At 45.4% G+C, this 16552-nt stretch overlaps 1 protein-coding gene across 1 annotated transcript; it reads left to right on the top strand.

Moving 5' to 3' along the window:
• The first annotated feature begins 12895 nt into the window (after positions 1 to 12895).
• Positions 12896 to 15171, top strand: LOC116449094 (serine palmitoyltransferase small subunit B-like). Its single transcript, XM_032120254.1, has 2 exons — positions 12896 to 13150; positions 14232 to 15171. Exon 2 carries the CDS (start codon positions 14251 to 14253, stop codon positions 14494 to 14496), a length of 246 nt encoding a protein of 81 aa, XP_031976145.1. The 5' UTR covers positions 12896 to 13150; positions 14232 to 14250; the 3' UTR covers positions 14497 to 15171.
• The last annotated feature ends 1381 nt before the right edge of the window (positions 15172 to 16552 follow it).

The raw sequence follows: 16552 nt of genomic DNA, 5'->3' as shown, positions 1-16552 counted from the left end.
ACATCTTCATGTGTAAAATCTGATTTTCATTGATTTCCTGGCGCCTGACCTCGGTGTCAATGGGAATGAGAGGCCCAGGGAGATTTCTGACTCGTGTTTTAACAACATCTTTTATTTAAACCCAAAGTTCTGCTGTGGGATGGCGTGCACCAAACCACAGCAGTGAAATTAGTATATATAAATTATATATCAATTATGAATAAATTATATATATAGGAACACATCCTGGATATACTGGGAAGGTGAAATACCTGCAGGTGCCTGGGGTGGAAATCCCACACCCGCCTTTCTCTTGGTAGGGAATATAATTCCTGATTATAAGTATGGAATTTGGTGTCAGTTATACCTGAAATGAACGTTATTTTAAGAAAACAAGAATCTATCTCATTGCCCAAGTAACCTAAGGGGTGTTGTTTTTTACCTTTTATGTGTTCTTACTTTTAATATCAGAGCCAAACGACCAGGTGAGACAATCAAGGAAAGATGCCAAAGTTAATTTCATGGAAAAATTTAACCAGGGATGTATTTCAGAAGGAAATTCTGGTGTTTATCAATTTACAGAGCCTCAAATTGCCACGATTCTGGAATTACAAGAAAAATTTGGCCACTGAAATCACTGGGAGTCTTTGCTTGGTGGGAGCACGAGCCCCAAAATATTGATTTGGGGTCCACCTCTCCAGGGCATGACACACTTTGGGAGAGAGAGATTATTCCAAACAGATATTCCCTGTCATTTTCCAGAGATGAACTCACTGGGAATTGGGAAATGACTGAGATGCCACCAGAAGCACCCAGCAGATAAAGCTGAAGATGCTCCTGAGGGCCAGAGCTGCTCTCTGAAATGATCTTTGATTTAAGCAGCAGCATCACCACAGAGTGCAGATGCTTGGGAATGTTTGTAAAGCACTCACTGGTGAATTAATGCCTCACAAACTTCCCACTTTTCCAGAGAACTCCAGGACATGCAAGGAAAATATAAATAGAAGCTCAGCAATCCGGAATCACTTTGCAAACTGGCAGAGTTCTTATGAAACCTTCCTCAGATCTGGGCATAAATTGATAAAAAGCAGCAACAAAGCAATCTTAATTTTCTTCTTCATTAATTTTTACTCTGTTTAGCAGCTGTTTCGTGTCTGTGGTGCAGACTATTTCATTTGCATTAAGCAAGAGGCTGCAAAATTGATTTCCACATTTGGATGCCTCACATTTTCACTCCGAGGCACTTTTGGATGTAGGACATGACGGGCTGCATTCGGGATTAAATCCTCAGGCCAGGCTTGTCCCAAAGCTGAGGTGAGAGGGGAGCTGAGGTTACAGGTGCCTTTGTTGGTGACTTCTCTAAAACTAAAATTAGCTGTGCCCTCAGCTGACTGTGCCGTCTAAAATCCACGCTCCACTCAGTGCCTTGACTGTTCCAGAGGTTCATTCCAACCCTGACGCCTTCCCTTGACCAAAATCTGAATAAAACCTAAAAAATTCAAGCCTTTCAAGAGGCAAGATCGAGATAAGTCAGCTCTGGGCTGATTTAGATTTCCTCGGGCAAGGCAGATGAATGGGTTTTGTGACTCCCTGAGTGGCACAGAGCTGGCAGCCCGTGCTCCCTTTGTCTCTGGGAATATGGGATGGATTCTCCCACTGCTTCATTTCCATAGGCAGCCTCAGGACACGCTCCGTTCCTCAGTTCCAAAGGCTCACGTCTTTATCACCGGATTTTGGTGATGGAGATAAAGAAATATTCAAATAAGGGCAGTGAAAGGATTTTTTAATGGAGGGTTTTTTACGACTTGCCCTGTTTTTAAAATGGTGGTGTTTGTATTCAGGCCCAGTGCTTGAAATTTGCTCCAATAGGGGCTGTCAGTAAGTAAGAAATAAATAAAGATGATGAAGCATTCCCACCTCTAGGGCTGAAATGGGAGATGTTTTTTGGAAGTGATGGGGAAAGGAGGAGATTTCCTCTAATGAGCTGGCACAGAAAACCGAAGGGGCATTGCTGATGTCCACTGGATGCAGCCAGAACCTCCCTCCCACAGCCATAACCTTCTTCAAAAAGCAAAGAATACAAAAGCACAGAAAGAAATACAAAAGGAATTTTAAAAAAAATGTCAGGAATCAACAGTTTGGGACACTCAGAGAAGACTGAAACCCGTCCAGTGTCAGGGGACAGGGATGAGCTGCTCAGAGATGTTTGTGCTCCGCTGAATCCTGCCCAAGGCTTGGGTTCATCAGAAGGGAATGCAGGAAGGAGAGGGATAATTCCCATTTACAGCTCCCACTGCAGGGTGTTTGAAGTGCTGTCTGTGCTTCTCAAGTGTCTGCAGTCACAAACACATTTCTTTTTGTTTGCTCTCCGGCTTCTCCCGGGCAATATGTTGGGTGTGATGGGAATGGCGTGGTTTGGCCCAGAATAGCTGCCTGGGCTGGAGCCTTCAGCTGTCAGAACTGTCTCTCCTCCTCCCCACTCGGTGAAATCTCCATCCACAGCACCATCTGCTTCCCCAGGATGCAGATTTGCCGCATTGGAGCCGTGTTTTAATGGGGGAAATTGTCTGACTGCGATTTGATTTAATGACTCTGATTGAATTCCACCCCCCCCTCCAATTCCCACATCACTCCTGGGTCTCCTGAGGCACCAGAAGCTGACACCAGATGTGGGAATGAGTTTCAGACATCTGTGGGCTTCCCTACTGCTGCTTCCAGCTCCTTCCTGCACGTGCCTGTGGAAAAAGCTGGTGGGAGCAAGATGATCCTAAATCCACTTTTCCTCCCTGCAAGCCCCGGTGTTTTCAGCATCCCCAGCTCCCCAAATGCGCCACGTTCCCAGGGTCTGTTTGGGAAGGGGGCAAAGACTGGCAGCTGCCTTTGGCTGGTGGAAAAGGAGCAAAACAAAGGAGGAGCAGGCGCGTGGAAGGGCTGGGATGTAATTCCATGGATCCCTCTGTGGGAGGCTGTTTATCTGATGGATGAAGGGCTTTATTTATAGCTCATGACTCCTCCAAAAACATTGTCCTCTGCTGACCTTTCTGCTCAAATTGGAAGTCAGGAGAGCAGCGCTGCCAAGTAAATGAAACAACTTTAAAATACTTAAAAAAAAAGCTTCTTGTTGTGTTCTAGTCCCCTGTTAACTGCTGGGTCTCCTGATTTTTTGCCTTATTATCAACCCTGGTCACTGTGGAGAGCTGGGATTCTCCAGAACAACCAAGAAACCTGGGATACAGAGAGAAAATCACCACAAGTTCACTTCATAAGGGAGTTGAGGACACATAACCAGCAACTTGATCAGCTGCTTACAGCACCAGCTCCTCATCCAGGGCTCTGGCTCCCAGCAGCACATTCCCAATCCGTTAGTAATGCTCCACAAGTAAGGAGCAGGGATTTGCACTTTCCCTGGCTCACATAATTAGTCATTGCTTCCTAAAAAGCCACGGAAAGCAGGAACCAGGCTCTTTCTCCCCTCCGGATCCTGCTCCTGCTGAGTGTCAAACCCAGTCCCACGTCTGGGCTCGGCTCAGAGCACTGAGGGGTTTACACCAGAGGGGATCCTGCCCTGGCTCAAATCCCATCCCTGCTCTCCCAAATACCTCCCAACAGCTGGGATAAGCAGGTTTGGCAGTGGGGAAAGGCTGGAGCTGCCCCAGGACGTGGTTAATTCCCCTCAATCTCTGGGGCTGCAGCTGTGCTGTACAATGGGCTCAGCACCTGGCAGTGCCTCAGGAATTCAAGTGTGTCCCATCCCATTCCCTGTCCCCAAGCTGAGGACACTCTGCAAGATGGAGACACTGGAGATGCTAAGGAGTCTTGTGTGCTGTTGCCACAGGAGTCAGGAAGGAAAGCTCTGCAGCGAATGGGATGCGCTGCTGTTCGCTGCAGGGACGATCCAGGATTTCCCGGTGTCCCGAGGAGGGGAAGGCTCTGCTCCCATCCCATTCTCTGGATTTCCCTTGTGCCCCTGGTTCCTCCCATCCCTGGCTGGTGCTGGGGTGGTTTGGGGAGTCCAGGAGCTGACCTGCTACAAAAAATGGCACTGACCACTCTCTCCTGTGTCATCAGGAGTGGCAGCACAAAGCAGCACAGCCCTTCCTCGATGGACTCTCATAAAACCCCAGAATGGTTTGGGTTGGAAGAAGCTTAAAATCCATCCAGTGCCACCCCTGCCATGGCAGGGACACCTTCCACTGTCCCAGGCTGCTCCCAGCCCCAATGTCCAGCCTGGCCTTGGGCACTGCCAGGGATCCAGGGGCAGCCCCAGCTGCTCTGGGAAATTTGAGCCAGGCCCTCCCCAGCCTCCCAGGGAAGGATTTTTCCTACTTTAACTTTTGAGCCTAAGAAATGTGCCTCAGGACAGACAGCTCAACTGAGCAGAAACACCTTAATGAGAGAATTAATCCTGGGCTTTGGAAGCAAAACCAGAGAACGGCATGCACATAAAGCAGCTTCTCCTTTCTGCTCCTTGCTGTAATGGGAAAAGTAAAGTATTCAAGAAATAATTTCCCAGCTTGGCTGAGCGTTAAGGAACAGCACTTTCTGTGTAACAAATACGCGGTGCTGTGGATTTGTAACGGAACAGGAGGTGGCTGAGGCACTTAGATGAGAGGAGCTGGGCCAGCAGCCAAAATTTGGGTTCTGCTGGTTGTGTTCCCAACCAGGAGCAACAGGAATTAATTTCTGACTTGGTGTATGTGAGGACAGAAAAGCAAAACACAGCAGCATGTGCAGGATCTGGGGGCTGGCTGCAGTCACCCATCTTTCTTCGATTGTTTTTCTTTATCTGGTCTGTCTAGAGCTGAAAATTAGTAGGAATCTTGAGTCACAGAAGTCTTTGGAAGTGGAGGGAGATGGATTTGCAGCCTGAGAAGAAAGACCCCACTCCTTCAGTGCCTTTTCAAGTGTTCCCTTCAGCAGGAGCTGCTTCAATCACACACTGAACAGCAGAACCACAGGGAAAAACCTGAATGCCCAAAAATTCTGTGCCTCTAATGGTTATTCCATATTATTGGTAAGACTTTAAGGTATTTTCCTTGATCTCCCCAAGTTTCTGTCCAAAACTAGCCGTGACAAGCACTCTCAAGAGCATCTGCAGGGCTGAGGTGGAGGGAGAAGGTGAAATGCAAGGGATGGAGCTGCAGCAGTGGCATTGAATGTTGCCTTGTGTGACCTACAGCTCTGAGCCACCACAAAAACTTCCCTCACAGCCAGTTCTAAGTCAAAAGTTGGGAAGATGTGAGGAAGTTCAAGCCTCTGTCCAGAGAATTTGATGGTAGCTCATAAAGGCCTCTGACCTCAATAAAATGGGTCCTTAAATGTCTGAGAAGTCTCACAGTGACAAATATCAAGGCAGGAGGGGCATTTAAAAAAAGCCAGTCAGACAGAAGAACCTCTCTGAAGGAGCAAGAAACCCTCATTTTAAGTGAGAATAGATTTTAAACTCTGACTAAGTTATATTGGGGTGAAACAATGCATATTTGAAAGTTGCCATTTCTCAGCCTGCTCCATTACTTCCTTAAGGTTCACTTATTCCTTATTCCTCTCTGGTACCAAGAGACATTTAATGAAGTCCTGGAGCTTCAAATGCCTTTCTGCAAATAGCCAAGTTCTGCTGAACAATCTAAAATGGAAGGGTTTTTAACTGGGACCCTGCTCTGGAAATATTTCAGCCCAGAAATTGTCCCGCTGCCCTTCAGCCTCCTACACAATTCTCCTGGATTTACCTTGGGAATGTGGGGAATCAGTGGGCCTGGTTGGAAAGGATGTGGAATTTTTATATCCCAGTGCATAAATAAGAAAATGGGAAAATCCCATTTAATAACTCTTTCCACACTCCTGCATCACTGTTCAAGGCTAGTTCTCACAGGATGTATTTTGACAGTACTTTGCTCAATTATTTAATCACATTAATAGCTGTGTGTTTAAAGCATAGATAGTGTCGTTTCCCCCTTGAACTGTCTTTTGGTGTATTTAACTCTTCAAAAGCTCTGAAAGAACACGGTGTAAAGGTGTGACTCGCTTGGATTTTTCCTCAGTGCCAGAATTTCAGAGGCTGCAATTCTCTGCTTTCTCACTGTTCCCACATAACTCCTTAACCCCACTCTGTCTCCTGACAGCCTCAAGATTTAGTTTTAAAATAGGCCTGGGATTGTTCTTTAATTTAAATCTTTAGAACTATTTCAAGAGGGTGTTGAAGATTCAAGGTTGCTATAAATACTTGCTTCAGGAATCACTTACATTGGTTTTAGGGTTTTCATAAAAACCAAAATTTTCACTGAAACATTTGAAAATGGTAACACTTTTTTGGTTTTTTTTTTTTTGTGGAAAACTGTTTCTTGGCCATCCTTTAAATAAAAATCATTTGCAAGGACACCAAGATCATTTAATCTCATCTAAATCTTGGCCTGATACATGAATCTGTGGCAGAATCTTGGCTAAAAGGACTCTTTGGTGTACTCAGAGCTCTCCTTTTCTCCAGCAAACTAAGATTATTTTGATAAATATCCTTCCCTGTGAGGTTGGACTCTGAATATGAAGACAGGCAGAGGAGGATTTCCACATCTAAGTAGAAATGAGACAAATTATGGATACTTTTGCCCTTTTTTTGTCAAAATGGGCTTTGTTTCCTCTCCCCATCAAACAATATTTCATAGACGTCCTCCAGGGTTACACCTGGCATAAGGAAAACGTGGCTGAGAGGATTTAATTTATCTTGAAAATAAGATCCAGTAGGTCACTCTGACAGGAGAGCCAGCCAGGGAGGAATGTTTGATATAAAAATTTATGGAACACGAAATGGGCTTTAATAGCAACTTTGTAAAGTGTTGGAAAAATCAGTCTCTGTGGAGTGGTACAACCCTGTTTTTACAGGGCTTTGATAGGTGGCAAGGCCATAAAAGTGTTGGGTGTGAGGGAAGAATTAAAAATGGAAATGAACGTGGTTCATAAATCCCTGAGGATCCAAAAGCTCCGCTCTGGGTACGAATTCCTGCTGGGAAAGGATTCCCTGGGAGGGTTCCACTGGAAAGGTTGGCAGTAAATAAATTCTGGCACCTGCAAATCTCTGCTGTGTTTTTGGCCTGAGGTGGGGTTTACCCCTGACCTGAAGTTATCCAGCACTTGATCATTAGGGCTGTGTTTCCCAGGAATTCTTCACCTCTTGTTTGTGGTTCAATGAGTCTGTGAGCTCACATTTAGATTTAGGTGGAGTAGCAATACCTCATTTTTTTTTTCCAGGAGTGAAAATGTCCTCGTTTCAGATCAGATGGGGATGGAGATGGGATGAAAGCCTTTTTAAAATTCTGAAAGGAATCACTCTTTTTAGGCCAGTCTGATATTAATCATAAAGATGGATATGTACAAAAGAAGATATTTTTACATCTACAACTAAAATTCTGAAAATTCCACAGTGACAAATGGCTCTTAATAAGAGGAGGATATAAAGGGGGAGAAAGCAAAGAGAAATGTTAAAAATGAGGCCTCGTGGCAGCTCTGAGGGGGCCGAGGCAGAACAAAGATTGAAACTCCAGAATTCCAGCTCTTATTAATTAATTTACCAAATAACTGCATCATATTTAACAAGAAATCCACTTTTTAGGTGTGTGGAGAGAAACAACTCCCCTCTGGGAGTGCTCGATTCCATTGAAAATAAATCTACACAACAGAAACCTCTGTTTTGCAAAGTGTGAAATAGTTTCCAGAAGACAGCAATAAAACCTGGGAAACTTCACACAAAGCAGTATTTTATGGGAATACTGCTAAAGCTGACGAGGAAAAATGTCACCTCAGAAGAAATACCCATTATTTCACTGAAAAGAAATTCCTGTTTCTTACAGGAGAGAGAAATTCCCGTTCCTTTCTCTGGACCACAGTCCCAGAAAAACTAGGACATGTGTAAAGGAAATATCTAAATAAAGAGGATTCATATCCAGGGACAGGTCTGAGCCTCTGTCAAAATAATGTGAGTAAAGCAGCAGCAGCACTGATTATGTTGGCAGGGCGGAAATGCAGAAGATTTGCTTTCTACGAGAGAACACATCAAGGTTAAGAAAAATCTGCCTCAAATTCTCCTTCTCAATGAATCAATTTTGCCACTCAGAAATAAAATAAAGGTGGATCCATTTTTCTGAGAGGCGTTGCTGCCAAGTATGGCCGGAGCTGACTGAAAAAAGCTGAAGGTTCCAAATTTGTGGGGCCTGGAGATCGATAAATGTAAAATAGTTCAGCAAAAGATGTATTTCTATGTATTTTAGGCTCCCCCATGGGCTGATTCCTCAGTGGAAGAGAAACTTCTGGCATCCTTTCCATTGTTTTATATCATCCACACCCCATTTTCCCTCCCGAGCTCCGTGGAATTTTCTTCTTCCTCAGAGTTATAAAGCACCAGGGATCGAAACGGAATTTTAGAAGCGTGGGGATACAGGAAAATTTAGTTTAAATAGGATTAGGAATCGTTTCACTTTGATGACAGTGACAAAGACTTTTTGGAAGTAAGTTTTAGACATGATGTGGCCACTTTGGCCCTCAGCAGGAAGGCTGAGGGGCCTTAAAAATCACTGAGCTCATTGTCTCATCCTGAATACTTTCCTAAAAAGCCCAAATTTTCATTCCCTGCCTTTCCTCCTAAAACCCAGCTCCCTGGACCTCACCCCACGCTGATTTATCTTCCAGAGGCATCTCCTGCACAGCCCAGGTGGATCCTCAGCTCCTGCCCCGTGTTTATTGACACTCTGGGAGAGGGAACCAAGCACACCCCAATTATCCTTTTGATGCTCCCATCCCTGCTGGAATGTTCTTTTGCATATTCCAGGCCCGGTGCACCATTCCCTGTGGTTTCAGCAGGAGCTGGAGGAAGGTTTCCTGCTGCAATGATTTAGAGTTACCTGCTGCTCTCTGAAGAGCCCTTTCAGTCTTCGTTGCAGCTGGGCTGAATTTTGTGGAGGCTTTGGGATTCCCTCAGTGCTGGGGCTGGAATGAGCTGAATCTTCCTGGAGAAGGGATGAAGCATTTCTGGGGAGTGTTTATTCCCACTCTTCACAACTTCCGAGCTGAATGAGGAGAGGAGAGGAGAGGGAGCAAGCGGCAATGGCAGCATGAGGGAATGCAATATCCCTGCGCAATGGAAAATCCCTGACTCCCATGCTGTGCCCCTTCGCTGTGCCACCGCTTCTAGCAGGGTATTCTGAAGGAATTTTCCACAGATTAATGACAGGAGGAACAGCCTCTGGTAGTTCCTTGAATGAGTAATCTGGTTGAGAATCACGAAATACAATCCCAGACTGGTTTGGGTTGAAGGGACCTTACAGCTCATCCCCTGCCAGGGGCAGGGACAACTTCCATAGCCCAGGTTGCTCCAACCTGGCCTTGAACACTTCCAAATGTACTTTGTTTATCTTTGGAAGTCCTGTTAATAAATTCTTCCACAGCATTTGACAGAGCTGTGCTTGTTATGACTATCACGAGTTGCTGTACAGGTGTAAAACTGTCATAAAAATGCAGCTATTTATTTACTAGAAGCAGACAAAATGTCTTTCTTACTGCTTCAGTCAGTTCTTGTACAATGTGTGCTGAAGGCCTGTGAGATGGCAAGGGTGGTATCAGCCCTGATTGAAAGCAAAAATACAGAATGATCCTGGAAATTAGAGAACAGCAGAGCCTTGGTCTTAAGAATTCCGAGTCTAATCAGCTCCTAGTCCGGGCTCTGCCGGTCACTCATGGCTTTGTATCTGCAGCGTTCTAGGTTTTAACCTGTTTTAGGCAGCTTTTCCTTCCCAGGGAATTTGTTTTGCCCCTGGAACAGCAGCAGTTCTAAGGTGAGTGATGGGTGGCACGGGGGAAGAACTGATGGGGATAAACACTGGTGCCAGCTTAGAGAAACCAGAGGGAGAAAGCAGAGCCCAGCTGCGCAGGAACACACGGCATCCCTGAGCTCTTCTGTTCCCAAAGGGCTCATCCTCAGCTCAGGAATTCTGCCAGGTGCTGGAAGCAGGCGCAGGGGAGCTCTGGGTTGCACAGCTGCCATAATTCCCTGGGCAGCTTTTATGGGACACTGAGTTTGTGACACGCTCAGTGACACGACCTCACCTCGCCTCGAGCTGGAATAGGCTGTGCCTGATCCTCTGCGCCAGTTCCTTGCACATTCCACGCACATTCCTTGTGCAGATCACAGCTCCGTACTCTTCACTTCGTTAATTACCTGTCTTGATGCAGAACTAAGGAAGCTCCTGGACTGGTCTGGCCGGGTGTGGGGAGCTGTGGGAAAGGGGGTGACTCTCGCAGGCAACAATGTCCTAATTAAAGACCGGGATTTGCATTACAAACAGCAGCTCCTCAGCCCCATCGGCGGAGCCCAGATAAATAAACCCCTTATCGAGTCCCATTCCTTATCCAGTTTCTGTGGGGTGTCCTGCAGCCCTGTTCCAGGCGGCAATCCCTCCAGACAAGCCTGCTCTCTGGAGCCGAGTGTTTCACTTCCCTGGGACATTCTTTCCAAGAATTGGGCAGTTTTTCCCCTTCCCAAGGACAGGGGTGGATGTTCTGTGGGTTCCTTGTCCTCCCACTCCTCAGCAGGACCAGGAATAGGGAAGGACTTAATTTCAATTTTGACTTCTTGCAGTCTATAGGTGTGAGGCAGAGACATTCCAGGCATTCTCAGCTTGGTTTTCTATGGAAACAAAGCTGATTTTCTTTCAATACCTCTCTCTCTCTGTACATCCCACACTTTTCATCCCCTTGACCAGTTTCAGGGAAGCTGGGAAAAGAAATACTGATCTCAAGGGTGTAAGTTTTGTCAGAAGATATGACCAGGAGGAGAAAAGCAGCTTTGTTACATAATCCTTGCTGGACAGCAGAGAAGCCCCACGAAACACAACCACTCTGCCTCTTATTAGACATCAGAGAATCCCATTATAAGGCATGAAATAATAGAGGGGGAAAAAAAAAATCACTATTTCTACACATATGAAGCTCATCTGTTAAATTCTGTATAAACCCGGAGTCGCTACTTTTCCATATAAAAATCTTCACACTGAAAAGGGGAGGTTGGTGGTTTCCTTTGTAATTTGAATATTTCTGCTTTGTTTTGTTAATTTTCCCTTGCTAAGAACAATTGCTGTGCCGCGGTGTCACTTTTATATGGTTGGGTTTGAATTTGCTTGGCAGGAAAGCCCAGGGAGAAGCAGTAAAAGGAGATTTTGAAATCTAATTGTGTGGGGAACACGATCAAGAGACCTGAAACAAGGGACAAAGTGCTACTGGGAGAGTCTCATTCCTGCTCTTCAGGGTAAGATCTTTGCAAAAAAATTGCTTTTTTAATGTATTTCCAGTCACCCATCAAAGGTAGAACCTGGTTTTGTCTGCTTTTTTTTTGGTCCTTGTTGCTTTTTAAAATTTTTGAATATTTTTTAGGTTATTTTTTTGCTGTGTGTGAAAAAAAAGTATCGTAGAGCACATAAGATAAGTTTGCTTTAAAAGGTAGGGATTTCAGGCAAATCCTGTATTCTGAGTGAAGCTGTGAAAGTTATTAATGATTCCTTATCTCCCCATGGGAAAAGCAGCAGGAGCAGCTCAGGAAGCAGGAGCAGAGGATGCCTGGGGGTTTTCCACTCCACCATCCAAGCCCTGCTTGGGAATGGATCCTGCTCATCCCACCCGCAGCACAGCTCTTTCCCAATGGACCTCAGCTGTCAGGTAAAACTTTGGGAACGCTGTTGGAGCTAAACGAACCCACACAAGGCTCACTGCTTGGTTTCAGCTGAGGGAATTTGTTGTTAAAAGTGGAGAATTACTGAAAAGACTGAAAATTTCTGTGTGGTTTTGTACTTGGGAGCGATGGAAGAATCACCTGAGTTGTCCTGGCTTTTCTGCAGATGGTTTTGGAGAGGATCAGGCAGCGTGGAGGTGCCAGCCCTGCCTTCAGCTGCCCTGGGGTTTGGTGCTGAAGGATTCAGAAGAGACTGCTCCACCTGTCAGGGAAGCTGAGGAACCTGGAGTAGGGATATTGTCCTGCCAGGAGTGTGGGCACTGTGGGGATCAAATACTGAATACACTGATTTTCGCCTAAAACCACCTTGTGCCACCCCTGCCTTCCAGACTCCACTGAAATCCATGGCTGAGAAAGGCTGGTTGGAAGCAGGAACTCCTGAGGATCCTCTCTCTGAAGGACAAAGTTTGCACATGGAGCATTTTGACTGCTGCTGCCTGGGGCAGTCCTTCACCATTTCTGGATTTTCTAGGGAGTGGGGACAGTTTTTAAAGAGAAAACTTGGTTTTGTTGAAAAGCACGAGGGGGAAAACTAAAAGGGTGAGGGAGTAGGGCAGGGTTTACTCCCAGGTGAGCTCAGGCTGTGTTTGGCAAGGAAGGGAGGAAAGGTGAGGCTCAGACATTGCCTGTGGCACATCATCCCCAAACGAAGCTGATTCATATTTGGAAATGATTTGGCTGCAGGGAGATAGTTTAGAACACCATCTATTATGCAGATTCCTTCCTAATTTTCTTGCCCAATTAGATCATTAAAATGCCTCAAGCAGTTGTGGCCTGCTCTTATTTTGCAGCTTTTCTGAGGAAAAATCACCCTCTTTTCCTTACACAAACCTTGTCCCCACATTCCCTCCACCCTGGGGTTTCTGGATGAGATCTGGGAGATGCAGAGATTGGGAGCTGTTTGAAAATGATTCTAATCAGAGGTTGCAAAAGGAGGTGGTGGCTTCACTGCAGACTTTCCTGCGCCACATTTTTGTGGCTGCTTAACTCTTGACACCGTAATTCTGCAGAGACATTAAACTGCCCCTAGTAGGAACCAAAAGCCCCACAGGGGCCGAGGTGTTTTGGGAGGTTTGAAATTAGGGAAGGCACTAATTGTAAATATTTTTTGCCTGGTGTGTTCCTCCCTGCCGCAGTCCTTGAGCTTGGGCTCAGCTCCAAGAACCAGGTGCCCGTGTCCTGCGCGTGGGGCCAGACAGAGCTGGCCCTGTTGCATAAATCAGAGTCCTGTGGCCAGAGGAGATTTCAGCAATCGAGGAGGAGGGCGGGGAGCAGAGGACACGCTCTGTAATTGAGGATCAAAGCTCCTGGTTTCTGCCTCTCCATCCACACAGGGAGCTGCTCCCCGAGCAGGGCAGCAGAGCTCTGCAGCATCCGCTTCCCGGCCGTGTTGGGGCACGAGGACAGGTGAGTTCTGCTTTGTACAAGCCCAGTTTTTCGTAGGAAAAGTCTTTCCTCAAAGTCACCTGGTGCTGCATTTGATGGGAAGAGCCTCAGGTGTAACCTGATTTAATAAAAACAGCATGTCATGGGCAGAAATGGGGTATTAATAAGGATATTGCTGAAAGTAATTAGTAATATTTCTAACGACAGAAGCATCTGTTTAGCTCACCTGTCAGAAAGAAAAGAGGTGGGGAAGCTATGGAAGCAAAATGTGTCTAAAAACTTTGGGAAGTGGCTTTTTAGGATAAAATCCCACTCTGGAGCTATGGAGTTAAATGTATGTAATTTCTGAGGGATAAATTTCTTTCCACAGGTCTTGACACCACTGGGAGTTCTTTATTTCCCAATTAAAAAGTGGGGAAATCGGAGTTTTTGGTTTGTTTCCTCTTATTTACCAAAGGACAGGAAGTGCCAATAAGTGAAATCATCCTGTTTTCCCTTTTCCTCTGCAGTTCTGTGTCCTGCTGCTGACATAATGTAACACTCAGTAGCTATTAGCATTGATTTATTCTTTAAAATAAATCTGTATATTACTGATAATTTTACATTTATACAGTATATATTATATTATATATAATATATAGTATATAGTATAGATGTATTATTATTATAATAGTTCATTCTAGCAACAGATCAGTTCAATCCCTGCTGCAGAAAAAGCTGGATAATCTGGATATGGTTTCCTTTTATTGGAATTCTGTATGTGTGGTGTTCTCCACGCTCTCAGTTTGCACCTGGGACTTCCAGCAGCGACTGGAGCACGAGACATAAAATCCAGTGTGCAGTGGTAGAAATCATCCTTGTAGCAAATTCTGTATCAAAATCCACAGGTGGGGAAGGAGAGAGGTTTTAAAGTGATTTTTAATTAAGCTGCTCCAACAGAGTCTTGGGTAACCCAGTGCAAGGTGAAATTCTGGCAGAGTTTGGCCCAGGGAATGGAATTGCCACAACTCTTGGATGAGAAAAGATCTCATGAAGCCTCCTTGGTGAGGCTGGCGCAATGTAAGGTTCCCATTTCCATGCCTGCCCATCCTTTATCCCACAGGACGCTTTGGGAAGCGGGGATGGATGTGAAGAGGAGCACCCCGAGCTACCTGTACTGGCTCTTCTGCCAGTTCGAGCTGATCACCTGCAGTTACCTGATGGAGCCCTGGGAGAAGCTGCTCTTCTACTCCTTCAACCTGGCCATGGCCGGGCTGCTGCTCTACACTGCCTATGTCTGCGTGGCTTTCCACCTCAGCTCGGCCTTCCAGCTCCTCTGGAGCTTCCTGGGAAACCCACGGGAAAATGCTCTGTCTGTGGTGAAGTAAAACCATCATCAACCTGCCTTTGGGGTGAAAGAAGTGTTTTCCTGAACGTCCCATTTTTGTCCAGGAGCAGGTACAAACTCTGCTTTCTTCTCTCTTTGTGTTCTGCTCCAACAGCGAATTATTTTGCCTAAACAGCTCCAATCAATCCCTGTTTTTACTGTTTGCTTCTTCAAGAGCTTTCAATTTTCATGACCCACTGGAATTACAGAGCTGGGATTGGGACAGGAACAACCTCCCTGAAGATTTTGTTATTCCAGGGAAAGCTGCTTGGACATGGAGAGTTTTCATCTGGAGAAATGATACGGTGTGGATTTGTTCCTGTCTGCCAGAAGAGATGTGCACACAAAAATCCTGGAGGAGTGGGAGCTGCTTCCCTGAGCTTGCTGTGTGTTTATGGAATGATTTCAGTATTTATTCAGTCTCCTTGATTGTTTTATACAATGAATGACTTGACTGGTTTGTTATAATGATGCAAATAATGCAGTTGATTCATTAAGAATGTGAGGATGTGCTGCTGTGAATCATGATGAAATTCTCAGATTCTTGGGCTTTATAAAAACAGAGCATTTTTGGTTTGCTTTTAGAAGACATGTATCACATAGGGAACATGAAACCACAGATTCCCTTGTGGTAGGGTTTCAGCTGAAAATAAAACCCCTAAAAACTGTAAAAGTACAATGTCTCCTTTTTTTCCTAACCCTTTATTCCCTACTTTCCACCTTTTACACTCTCCCTGTTGAGCAGTGTCTGAAACATGAACCCCTGGGACTGTAAATAACGTGCTGAGTTTGACTGGAATTTGTTCCAAATTCCGTGTCTTTTTAGCCTTAAAACCACAAGATTCCTGTGCTGCCAGCTTCCTACAGTGGGCAGGAGCTGCACTGGGATGAGCTTGGGAATGAGAATTGGGGTTTGGAATCCTCAGGAGATGAAGGGAGTAGAGCAGGGCGCACAGGGTGACACAAATCCACACTTCCACACCCACACTGAGGTGAGTTTTGGGACTTTTTCCCAGCTCCTGGAATGCCCTCTCCTTCCAGAGAATGGGATGTTGTAGGTGGCAATCCAGTGACTTAGGGAGTGGGGCTTGGTCACAGGAGGCAACAAACAAGGTGAAGACATTCGTGATGTCATTTGTCACCTCAACACAGCTGTTTTCCCAGTTTATAATTAGGGGGAGATCAGGTAGGAGATGGAAATAATTTCTCTGGGAAAATGAGGGCAGCTGTGCTCAAACTCACAAGCCTTTTAACAGTGCCCAAGTATCTCTAAGTTTGTAAAAAACATCAATTTAATACTTTCAAACTTTAATCCAGTTGGATGTTTTATTAATGTAATAGTTGAAGTAGCAATGAGTGTAGATTTGCTTTCATGCTTAGACTGTATATTATATTTACTGATATTTATCAATATAATTTGTATTTACTGATGTTTAGGAACAGAAGGGGGAGCACCCAATATTTTAATTATGTCACTCATTAGACTATTTATGGAGACAGTGATTTTCTTCCAGCCTGTCAGTCTCTAATGCAGAGAAATACAGGCAGTACTTTGCATTACAGGTGAAAAATATCTATTTCTCAATATGTAAATATCTATTTCTCAAGATGTGCCCGGGAGTGAGCCCAGGGCAGGAGCAGGTCACACTCAGTTCCAGCAGAGGACTCCACACGGACATCCCAAGCATTTATGGATATTCAGGAATCCCACATCAGGCTGGAGGAGCAGGAACTTTACCCTGGGCCTGTTTGTGTTCCTCACTGCCTTTCCCACCTGGTATTTGTGGTTGCCTCCAGTGCCTGGTGCCTCTTTTGCAGCAGCTGGGGTGAGATTGTGCTGGTGGAGCTGCTCTGCTCCCATCCCCAGATCCCAGCTGGGCTGGGGGAATGGGAGAGAGCCAGGAAAGCACCAAAATCCAGCAGAGGAAACAAGGGGCCAGGTGGCAGCTGGACCTCCCCACAGTTCCTGGTTCATTTTCCTCCTCACACCCTTTTCTCTGCCTGTCCCAAGACTCCAGGATTTAAAGGATTACATCCAAATTCCAGCTGCCATTCGA

Source organism: Corvus moneduloides, chromosome 10 (genome assembly GCF_009650955.1).
Source record: "Corvus moneduloides isolate bCorMon1 chromosome 10, bCorMon1.pri, whole genome shotgun sequence".
NCBI lineage: Eukaryota > Metazoa > Chordata > Aves > Passeriformes > Corvidae > Corvus > Corvus moneduloides.
The sequence above is the reverse complement of the archived record's forward strand: the minus strand, read 5'-3'. Positions and strand labels throughout refer to the sequence as shown.

Excerpts from the sequence above, each read along its gene's own strand:
- LOC116449094 (XM_032120254.1), top strand. The coding sequence starts at position 14,251 with ATGGATGTGAAGAGGAGCACCCCGAGCTACCTGTACTGGCTCTTCTGC.